General features: G+C 38.2%; 2 protein-coding genes across 3 annotated transcripts in view; both read left to right on the top strand.

The window, feature by feature from the left end:
• Positions 1-236: 236 nt before the first annotated feature.
• Positions 237-3,315, top strand: LOC112158879 (glucose-induced degradation protein 8-A homolog). Its single transcript, XM_024292536.2, has 5 exons — positions 237-396; positions 719-845; positions 938-1,134; positions 1,354-1,551; positions 2,400-3,315. The coding sequence occupies exons 2-5, from the start codon at positions 728-730 to the stop codon at positions 2,571-2,573; spliced, it is 687 nt and encodes a 228-aa protein (XP_024148304.1). The 5' UTR covers positions 237-396; positions 719-727; the 3' UTR covers positions 2,574-3,315.
• Positions 3,316-5,464: 2,149 nt separating this feature from the next.
• slc17a9b (solute carrier family 17 member 9b) overlaps positions 5,465-11,051 on the top strand; it is a 9,880-nt gene continuing 4,293 nt past the window's right edge. Inside the window, exons 1-11 of one of the 2 annotated variants that reach the window (XM_024293573.2) lie at positions 5,465-5,783; positions 5,909-6,089; positions 6,387-6,584; positions 7,349-7,488; positions 8,738-8,837; positions 9,299-9,429; positions 9,531-9,627; positions 9,891-9,987; positions 10,070-10,157; positions 10,273-10,307; positions 10,442-10,557. In XM_024293573.2, the coding sequence (XP_024149341.1) occupies positions 5,956-6,089; positions 6,387-6,584; positions 7,349-7,488; positions 8,738-8,837; positions 9,299-9,429; positions 9,531-9,627; positions 9,891-9,987; positions 10,070-10,157; positions 10,273-10,307; positions 10,442-10,557 (1,136 nt within the window). In that variant the 5' untranslated portion in view covers positions 5,465-5,783; positions 5,909-5,955. Of the gene's footprint in view, positions 5,784-5,904; positions 6,090-6,386; positions 6,585-7,348; positions 7,489-8,737; positions 8,838-9,298; positions 9,430-9,530; positions 9,628-9,890; positions 9,988-10,069; positions 10,158-10,272; positions 10,308-10,441; positions 10,558-11,051 lie in introns of both variants that reach the window. The other variant, XM_024293572.2, reaches the window with a different exon arrangement.

Genomic DNA, 11,051 nt, shown 5'->3' with positions numbered 1-11,051 from the left:
TATTTTATGGTCGCCTTTCTAAATTTGCTAAATATATAAATTAAAAAAATGTTTAAAATGGAAAATATATTAAGATTTTGTTTTAATTTAACCCAACTTCCGATGTAAGCCCGCTAATATCTTGAAACAGCGTGAACTAAACATGTTCTACATGTTTTACAAAATAAACAAATATATTTCTATTTCCAAGCTTACAAAAGTTAAAAAGAAACCTATTTTGTGGCTCATATATTTCATTTCAGACATTTCTAATACGATGCTTATAACCACCTCTAGGTGGCAGTAGGCTAAATGCAGAGCCCACAAGAGCGGAAGTTGATTTGTACAGTAAAAGAAGAAGAGTGTCAACCGTTAGCTTGTTAGCTACCGCTGATAAGTTGCTAGAAAAATCTTCAGGTACTGTAAAAAAAGTATCTTATATTTCAACGCGTATGTGTATACTTATATGAACTAAGATAAATAAAACACAAAAGTAGTTTTCATGGTTATATGAATCAGAAAATAATGTGATCTAATAGTACGAGACGGCTGTGTTTTTAGCCGTGTCGGTGAAAATCATGCCGTTTTTATTTGTGTTTTCATACGGCTACGTTCTTCTGCTAGACCAACTCGATTGAAACATACTTTATTATTTTTATGAAGTATTACGTTTTTGACTAAATATCTCACACGTTTTGTCTCGTCAAATCAAAACTACAACTCCTTTTGTCTCCTGCAGGACATTAACATGAGTTATGCGGAGAAGCCAGACGACGTAACAAAGGAAGAATGGATGGATAAACTTAACAATGTCCACATCCAGAGAGCTGACATGAACAGACTTATCATGAATTATCTTGTTACAGGTAAAGATTTGGGTGTTGTTACACAATGTTTCTCTTCAGCTCCCTTTGAATATCAAAGACTCAGAATTTCACCACATAATCTTTTTCCACAGAGGGCTTCAAGGAGGCAGCAGAGAAGTTCAGGATGGAGTCTGGTATTGAGCCCAGCGTGGACTTGGACTCACTAGATGAAAGAATTAAGATCAGAGAGATGATATTGAAGGGTCAGGTCCAAGATGCTATTGCACTTATCAACAGTCTGCACCCTGAACTCTTGGATACAAACCGTTACCTCTACTTTCATCTACAGGTAAACAACACTTTTTTGCCCTTGAATTGCCTATTAAATGTTTGTCTATCTGTGTTTCTAAATAATCTATTCTGATTCTGAATTTAAAGCCAGGGAATTGGTTGTTAGACACTTATCTTAAAGAATTTGGGATTATTCTTTGTAAATTTTAACAGTCACCACATGAGGGTTTGTGAATATATGAGAAATAAACACAGCGTTCTACATTGTGTTTTGCAGCAGCAGCATCTTATCGAGCTGATTCGTTTGAAGGAAACTGAAGCTGCCCTAGAATTTGCTCAGTCACAGTTAGCAGATCAGGGGGAGGAGAGCCGAGAGTGTCTCTCTGAGATGGAGCGGACCCTCGCACTGCTGGCGTTTGACAATCCGGAGGAGTCACCCTTTGGGGATCTGCTCAATACAATGCAGAGACAGAAGGTAATCACTGCACAACAATTAAGTTTTTTATATTTGTGCACAATTTGCACCTATTGTAAATTATATCTATTGCTTAAAGTCCTACTCCAATCATCTTGTAATCGATTGTAAAAGTCTTCCCAGCGTTCTTTTAAATATGATTATGCTGTTTTTAGACACAATCAAAAAGCCTGTTTTCTAGATCCAAATTCTTCCCCTACCCCTCTAATTGGAGCGTTAGTGGGGTTTTTAAGGGGTAGATGAATCAAGGTAGGCCTGGATGTCCCTCTGCTGGTGAAGCTGTGGTGGAGGAATTCTGATTCGACCATAGTTTCTGTGGAAGTTCATTAGAAATTTGCCTCTGAGTTGCGGGCGGTAAAGCCTTTCCTCATTTCCTTTGATCCCTTTGTTTACTCTCTCCCGCTAGCTTACAGCCCCTCACAACCCCAACCTAACATTACCAGTACAACAAAAATGGGGAGCAATATTGTAGCCCTCCTGGCCGTACAGGTTTGAGTCAGATGGCACCTCAGACAAGGAAAACAAAGCAGTACATGGATCCATTTGTCTAAAAGTGGATGAATTGGGATTGAGCAGTGAGCTTGTAGCCCACTCACTGCACCATCCACAGGCTTTTTAAAATGGCTTTTTTCTTCTTATCCTAATTTACAACAACTTGAATAAAGAAATACTCAGAAATGCATTTTCAGATACATTTTTTTAACATATATGTGCCACAAAACATGTTAAAAAACCCAGTTTTCATTGGAGTCGGTCTTTAAGGAAGCTTTTTAAAACCTAATTTGCTTGAGAGAGAAAAAAATCGTTATTTTTGTAACTAAAAAATCTTATATTTTCTTTTATTGCAGGTGTGGAGTGAAGTGAACCAATGTGTTCTTGACTATGAGAACAGAGAGTCAACGCCTAAGCTCTCCAAGCTACTGAAGCTGCTGCTCTGGGCTCAAAACGAACTCGACCAAAAAAAAGTGAAATACCCCAAAATGACCGACCTCAGCAAAGGAACCATTGAAGACCCCAAATAAAGACTGCAGTTCTTTTTCCAAAAAAAAAGAGGGCACTTCATTACAGAATGGACACATTTACTTTTAAGCCCAGCAAGCTGATTTGCTTACGACTTTGTTTTTTTGTAGGGATTGCTTTTTTTATACTTTAATAATAATTCAGGTGGTTAAAAAATGGATTTTGTTCTAAAATGACTTATTACACTAAAATTACGCTTGGACCTTGACCTTCCTTTGGTATTGTAGTTGGCATTTGTCATTGTAAAGTTGAAGTTTTGTTTGCATTAGTTTTTCTGTCTGTTGGCAGGGAAAGTGATTGGCATAGGCACATTTGAATAAAGCCTAAGTTAGGCTGACAGTGTGCAACTATTACATGCAGCAGGGTTTGATCTGGAGAAAGAAAATCCTTTTTGGTTCAATTTGTGCTGCTTTCATATAAACGTGCATCTTCTTTTAAAATATTATACAACTTTCAGTTGGTGCATCTAGTGGATGGGAGTCTGTAGAACATTTTACATTGATTTTTTTCTTTTAAGTTACTGTGAAGATATGAACAAAGACAGAAAGATTTTAAATGAATAGTTATGGTGATGTTGGTGAGGGAAGTGAGAGATTTGGGAAGTGTTATAAATTAAGAGGTTGTAAGCATCAGGCCACATGACAGGAAGTAAAGAGAGTAACCTTGATGGTTAATTTGCAGTTGTAGCTTTCTTGTGAAATTTTATGTGCTTTATTTTTTGCAATAAAATATTTTTAAACAGTGCTTTTAAAGTCACATCTTAATTGCTGAATATTAAACATAGCATCTTAAACTTCTCACAAAAAAAAAAACAAAAAACTGGACAGTTGAACTTGGACCCCACGTCTCCTCCTGAACACGGGCTTACCACAGGGTTGTGTGTTGAGTCCTCTGCTCTACACACTCTGTACCGCAGTGACCACACTCCAGCAACACCATCATTAAATTCCCGTTTGACACTGCTGTGGTGGGAATGATCATGTGATGAAGTCTTGAAACTGTCAACTTGGTGTCAGGCGAACAACCTCATGCTGAACACAACTAAGACAGAGAAGATCATCTTGCACTTCATGAGCCAAAGGTCAGCCCAACTATCCACTAATAGTGGCTGCATGGAGTGGGTCACTAGCTTCACGTTCCTGGACACTCAGCCAACCTGGCTTTGCTCCCAAACACCCAGACCATCTTTCTACACTTTTTAAGAGGATCCAAGAAGTACCATGTAAGTGACCTTTCACCACTCCACTATGGGGAGCATCCTGTCGTACTGCATCCCAGTGTGGTTCTCCCAGTGCACTGAGGCAGACGCTGCAGAGAATGGTGAAGATGGCACACTGCTCTGTGGTAGAGGTACAGTACCAGGGACAACATACTCAGGAACAGTTTTTATCCTCAGGCTGTGAACATTCTAAAACCACACATTGTTTACTTATCACGATAACTCCACACATTCTTTGTTCACACTGACTGTGTCTTTATTCTGTTTTAAGATTAAAATTTATTGTAACTTTGTTGTTTTTGAACTTGGAGTTCCAGTCCGACCCTGCAATAGTTTTGATGTACTCTGTGCATTGACAATAAAGGATTCTTATCTGAATTTATGACTTCACTGCACCAGGATGACATCAGTGTGGAATAGTTTAAATTTTTAAGGTTTTATGGCAAAAGTGACCCAAGACATTTATAAGTGGGCAAAAGTATTTTTAATCAAATTCCAGAGGATCAGAGTGGCATCCATTTGTATCCAAATTGTCTAAATAATTTATGAAAATAGTTTTACAAACTGCTACATAAACCATGAGTGAATGATATAAAGCCCTACACTGATTAGAGTATGTTTTGATCTATTATAAAGTACCAGTGGCCTTTTATCCATGATCATGACATTTTTAGCCAAAATTTTAAACACTTGTGTCACTTGTTTCTAGGTCTTTCAAGGACATAGTTTCTGCAGACTGGCAGGAGTTCATTAGAAATTCACCTGTGTTGTTGGCGGGACTGTCGATGAGGAGTAAGCCTGCCCCTACTTCCTATCATCCATCTGTTTGCACGCTCTCCCGCTAGCTTACAGCCCCTCACAACCCCAATCTAACAATGCAGGTGCAACAAAAGGACAGGCAATTTCAGAGCTATCCAGCTGTAAAGTGTTGATTCAGATGCTAGCTCTCATAGGGAAAAGAAAGATGTGATCTAATCGTCGAATGGAGTAGACCTTGCCATAACTTCTACATCCTTCTACTGCATGTTTTCTTCTGCTATTTATTCACAACAATTTGAATAAAGAAATAGTCATATGTGCAATTTTAAGATTATTTTTCTTTAGTTTTGCCCTCCATCATGAGAAAAAAATGCCACAAGAACATGTTAAAAACACAAAAAAATAAGATTTTAATTGGAGGGAGTCTTCAAACTTTATTAGTTGCAGAACAGATGATGTATCGCAACGATTTTTACACATATGAAAGGACTCTATTATTCAAAAACAATTTAGCTTTAAATGATATGTTAATATACGATATATTTTTATAAAGTACAATTGTTTACACATTTTTACATTTGACAAATGTAATGTTACTTTGATATTTATTTGTTATATTTACTTTACCAAAGTGTTGAACCTTTCATTAAAAAATATATGTACTTGAGTTTTGTTTGAATTGTTTATTAGCCTTTGGAGTTTTTGTTTGTTGTTTCTGTGAATAAAAGCTGCTTTGCACTGTTTCAGTGAAACTTGGCAAAAATAAAATAAATAAAACTAACACATTGTTCAGTAATTTCCGAGAACCAACGACCGAGTGAATCTATTTTGAGTTTATTTTGGTGTCCCACATCGTGGCGGCTACATTGCAGTTTTGCTAACAGGCACGCGGACACGCAGCACTTTAGCTCTTTTCTTTGATGTGCCGTCATGAAAGCTCAGAAGATGCTTTTGCATAGCCGCGTGCGCGCGCGCGAGCGAGCGGGCCCTAACATGACAGGCTCTTCAGCGATAGGGAAGTAACGGCTAGCTGCGCAGCTGAACTCTAAATCACTTCCTGAAAAACCATACCGCCCACAAAAAGAACTGCGTGGCTTTGTGACTGAAGGAGGTGGAGGCAGAGGAAAAAACTGACACGTGGATTATCCCTCCCAGGGCATCGGGACAAGCCGAAACAGACTCCCTCTGTTTCTGTATCAAGCTTAGTTTTGCGACCGTTGTTGCATGTGTCCCGGTGAGTCCAGAAACCAGCGACGATGGCATCAAATGTTGAAATCCCATGAGGTTGCCGCGAAATTGGCGTTTTGCTGTTTTTTTAAGCTCGTACCTCCTCTTTTTTTCTTCTTTACTGACAGACAGACGGTGAAATAACCGGAGGGGAGGCTGCCGTCACCACCTCGCATTGAATGGCAGTAATTCAAAAACATGGCAAAAGCTATAGTCCAGATCTGGTCTGTCTTAAGGAGAACCATCCACCGGACAAGACGGGGGTCGCCGGTGGCCACAAGAAGTGCCCTGAACACCACACCAACTGGTCAAGGTAATACTCATATATAATTATAATAAAACAAGCCAAATTATGGAGCCATAAGTATTAATGTTTAGGAAAGAGGCTATAATAGTGAAATGTCACAGTTTTAAAGCAAATAATGTGTTGGTTTATTCAAGTTTCTATTCAATTTTCTTTTCTAAAGTACTTAATACCTCCTATTAAGATAAACCATTTTTAAAATTACTATCATTATTATTAGGAACCATCTATTTATTATTATAAAAATGTTTATTTAATTATTTAAAGAATTAGACATGCTTAACCAATTGTCCCATCCTTCCACAGACCTGTGGCGAGGGTGTGGACCGTGGTTTTGCTGCTGGGGACATGCCTCCTCTACTGTGCCCGTGTGGCGATGCCCATCTGTGCTGTGAGCATGGCGGAGAAGTTCAACTGGACCAAGCGGGAGTCCGGCATGGTCCTGGGCAGCTTCTTCTGGGGGTACTGCTTCACTCAGGTGTTCGGAGGCTATGTCAGTGACAGGTGAGCCACGCCGTTGCTATGCAACAAAAGAGCCTTTGATGGGCCGCGATTTAAATCCCCAGATGATGCAAATATTCAACTGACGGCGGAAAATAAACATTTTGACGGTGGTGGAAACTAGCTTTGGAGGGTTTGCCTCAGTTGAAAAGATGATATTGATGATTTTTTAAGGCATATTTGTTTTTTAATTAGATCTAAAAGTTGCATTTAAATTATATTTTGGTGTTTAAGGGACCTAGATGTAAAGTACTATGAAGCTGTCCACCAAAAACAATTTAAAAAGTGTGCTTTCCTTCAGAAGTTACAATAATAAACACTTGAGGACAAAATGATCAACCTCCCCTTTTTTCTAAACTATTTATTCCACACAGAAAATACATTTTAATACAGTTTTTATGGATGCTGGCGTTATTTCACTTTGCACGTAACAAAAAAATAACTTTACAAAAAAAAATGATTCGCCCCCCTGATGCAAATAGTCAATCCCTTTCCCTGGATACAATCTGGATCCCAAACCACTCACTAGTTTAGTATGTTTAGAATGTCTTTTTAAATAAAAGGGGAAGGTTAATAATTGTTTTCTCAGGTGTAAATAATACAATATAAACCAGATAGTAGACTAGAACTTTTGTTTTGCAGCAAAACCCCATAAGAAGTATTATGCAATTCAATGTATTGATGGGATCAAAGTTAAACTATTCTACTATTGATGATCGGTCTGTTTTTATCAGCTAGTTAGTAAATCAATGCATTCATCTTTGCAGAGTTGGAGGTGAGAAGGTCCTCCTGCTTGCTGCGGCTGCCTGGGGGTCAATGACAGCGTTCACCCCCATCCTGGCCCACCTTTGCTCCCAGCCAATCCTGTCAATGACACTGGCTCGTTTCCTCATGGGGCTGCTGCAAGGTGAGGCGGCTGGTCGACCTGATGCATTTTAAAACTATCTGCTAGTAAATTTAGGGTGTTGTGTTGAGTGTCTGATGTTTGGTAGTTTGTCTTGCAAAACTGGTTTTAATCACAGATGTTTGCTTTTGTATTGGAAAAAGTTTTACTGGCCGTATGCGTCATTTTTCTGGCATCTGGGCCACCTCTGCATATTTGTGCGTCATTCCAGGTTGTACACAACCACACATGCAGTCATTTCTAAGACTCTCTCATCACTAAAATATGCTGCTTCATACCTATCAATTACTCACTGTGCCACATTACATTCATGGTTTTTTTTTTTTTTACGTATTAGGCTGTGTACTTTGAAGTGTTTGGTTGTGTAGAATGTGCCTACAGTTTCCTTCTAACTCAGTTCAAAGTCAATTTGAGGCATCATTTGTTTCAGGCACAAATTACCTAATTTACAGATAACAAAAAAAGTTTTTTTATTTAAAGGTGATCACAGCATTACTTTACCGACCTCTTTGGTGTGATTTGTGTAAAATAACTAACTATATCTTCCATTACACATAAGCACAAAACTTTATCAAAATTCTAAAAATGTTGAAAAAACATAATTTTGCAGTGACACTGTTTCCATTAAATCATAATTATGTGAATAAATACAAATAACCCACATAATAAGTCCTTCAAACAATACTTTGATTTACAGCAGATACATTCAAATTTCTGTACTAGAGCTCATCATCATCTATCAAAGGAGACGTTGGCGTGTTATTCATGGAGCGGCAAGCTACATGGGAGCGGCTACAGATGAAACAATGTTGAGAAATTGTGGTTTTGTGATTTTACAGAGGAGCTGTGGATCCAGTAATTCTGCATGACAAGCTCAACTCAGCTGTGTAATCTCTAGTGCACACCCAACAATGAGATCTGGTTGTTGATCATGTGACTCATTTAATTTGAAAAAAAATGTTTCTATTGCAGTTTTGTGAAATAAGTCTGTTTTGATTCACCTCAAAAATCTCCTTCTCTAAACACAAAAACTTTATTTCAATAAATGCAAGCTTTTTCTTGCTTCCATTAAGCAAATTTATTAATCGCTAATCCAATCTGCATAATTTCATAGTCAATGGAAAACCAATCTCAATTGTTTAGCAGGAAGGATTAAACATAAAACAGATGTTTTTGTTTTTCTAAACAATAATGTGTTTTAATATAAGTGATTTGGATTTATTTGTTGACATTGTTTGTTTTTTGGCTTTAGGGGTCCATTATCCTTCTCTAGCAAGCCTCTGCTCACAAAAGGTGGTGGAAAGTGAAAGAGGCTTCCTCATGAGCACTGTGGGTAGTGGCTCCTACTTGGGGTGAGTCGCAATGAGGGAAGTAGTGGTTATCAAATAAATATTTGGTTTACAAAAAGTTGTATGACTGTTTTTTAAAGACCTGCTCCAATGAAAATCGTGTTTTTTACATTTTCTAGTGTCATTTTTCCTGATGGAGGACATATTTAAAGAAGATGAGGCTTAAAATTGCATTTCTGAGTATTTCTGTATTCAAATCTTACTCAGATTTCTTATGAACTTCTGCCGCTCTGCAGAAACTATGTTCTAGAAAATGACAGGTTTTTTGATTTAGGCTAAAACGGTATAATTAAAAAACTACAATAAATCAAAAGAGGACCGGAGTGGGACGTTAAAGTATGCCAGTAAGGGCCCGTCTGTTTTCCTTGTGTCTGGCTTGCCCTCTTAAAACATTCTGTGGGTGAACTTGTGTGATCTTTTTTTATCTCGCCTCAACCTACCTTGTTATTGTTGTTTTTCCTCAGCACTCTGCTGATTGGAGGGGCTGGCTCCCTCATGCTGGATCTTTACGGCTGGGAGAGTGTTTTCTACATCTCTGGTTTCATGTCTGTCCTCTGGGCCTACTGTATGTGGAAATATTTGCTCAAAGGCGAAGGCAAGATATGCATTTAGCTCGGTCAACATGATCTGTCTAGTCAAATTACACCTGTTGATTTGTATGATTTATAGTTGGTTTCCTTTCATCTGTGTTCGTAGGACCTCTCATCAGCCTGGAGTCTCTTGGCAGTGGTGGTTCACAGTCAAAACTTACCAAACGACATTGGTTACGGCTCTTTAAACAGCGTGCAGTCTGGTGAGATAACCGCACTTTGTTTAATCAATGAAGTTGTAAAGCACAAAATGAAGAGTGTGGCTCCCCTTATTTAGAAGACGTTATAGAAAATGTCTGTTTCATATAAGTTTATCATAAAATAAATTAAAGCCAGTTTTGGAACTATATAAAACATGACAAATTTGCAGTTAAAATGCCCACTTTTGACACTCAAACAGATAATCTTTGGTATCTAAAAGGAACTGCCTTGCACTGATCCACTGTTTATCTTTTTGACTGACCAGGGCCGTCATAGTGACGCACCTTTGCACAGCCAGCACTTACTTCACTCTTTTGTCATGGTTACCGACGTTCTTTAAAGAAAGCTTCCCTGATGCCAAGGTAACATGCTCTTCTCAGTTTGCTCTCATTCTTAATCTGTAAAGAAAAAATAGAAAATCCTGTGAAATGTGATGTTCTCCAGGGTTGGGTGTTCAACGTCATTCCGTGGTTAGTGGCCATACCTTCATCTCTCTTCAGCGGCTGTTTATCTGACCACCTCATTAGTCAAGGTAGGCAGTTTTAAGTAGAAGTTTTACTCATATTTATGTACTTTTCAAAGCAGTTTTGTTTACATTTATGTACTTTTTGAAGCAGTTGCATGTTTCTTTTGTCTTCCCCCTCCAGGTGTTGACACAGTGTCGGTGAGAAAATTGATGCAGGTACAAATATTTGAAATTTCCTCTATAAATCTTTCTGTTTGCACTGCGTGTACCGCCCTCATTGCGTCGTCTAGTTGGTGGAGAGGTTTTAATTTTCGTTTCTGTGCTTTTGTATGTGCTCATTTATCTTTTAGTTTTTCTCCATGGGTGTGTCTAGTGTGTTTACCTTCCTTTTATGTGGCAACACTACCTTCCTGTGGGCTGTGGCATTTGTGTCAGCTACCATGGGCCTCACCACCTTCAGTCACAGGTACAGGCATCCACTCTGTCATTTCTGGCAAAAACGAAACAAAAAACTAACAACCCTCTTGCATTAGCATACAACCGTGTGTCAGTTTTGTCGTAGACTTCACCATGAATATCCCATCTCTACCACTCTCTTTTTTTGTCAATAACTCATTCATTCAAGAAGGAGTTGTATTATTATAAGAAGAGTACAAGGATGTAACAATATATAAAAAAGACGGTTTTAAAAAAGGTATACACCCACTTACACTTTTTTTTACTACCCCTGTTTAAGGAAGTTGCTTTAGTGAAGTAATTTAGCTGAAAGTTCCCTTTCTATACTGTTTTGTTAGCATAATAAAAAAATAAAATGAAGATACTTTACTGAGTCCTTTGGAAATGGCGCTCTGCTGTCTGTCCAGTACACAATGGAGAAAATGAACTTGTGTTTCCCCATTTTGTGTAACTCATTGAGACACAATGTGTGCATGTGTATGCAAATAAACTGGCTCTTGGCAA

Source organism: Oryzias melastigma, linkage group LG7, assembly GCF_002922805.2.
Source record: "Oryzias melastigma strain HK-1 linkage group LG7, ASM292280v2, whole genome shotgun sequence".
Lineage (NCBI taxonomy): Eukaryota > Metazoa > Chordata > Actinopteri > Beloniformes > Adrianichthyidae > Oryzias > Oryzias melastigma.
Note: the sequence above shows the minus strand (reverse complement) of the source record. Positions and strands in the feature narration are given on the sequence as shown.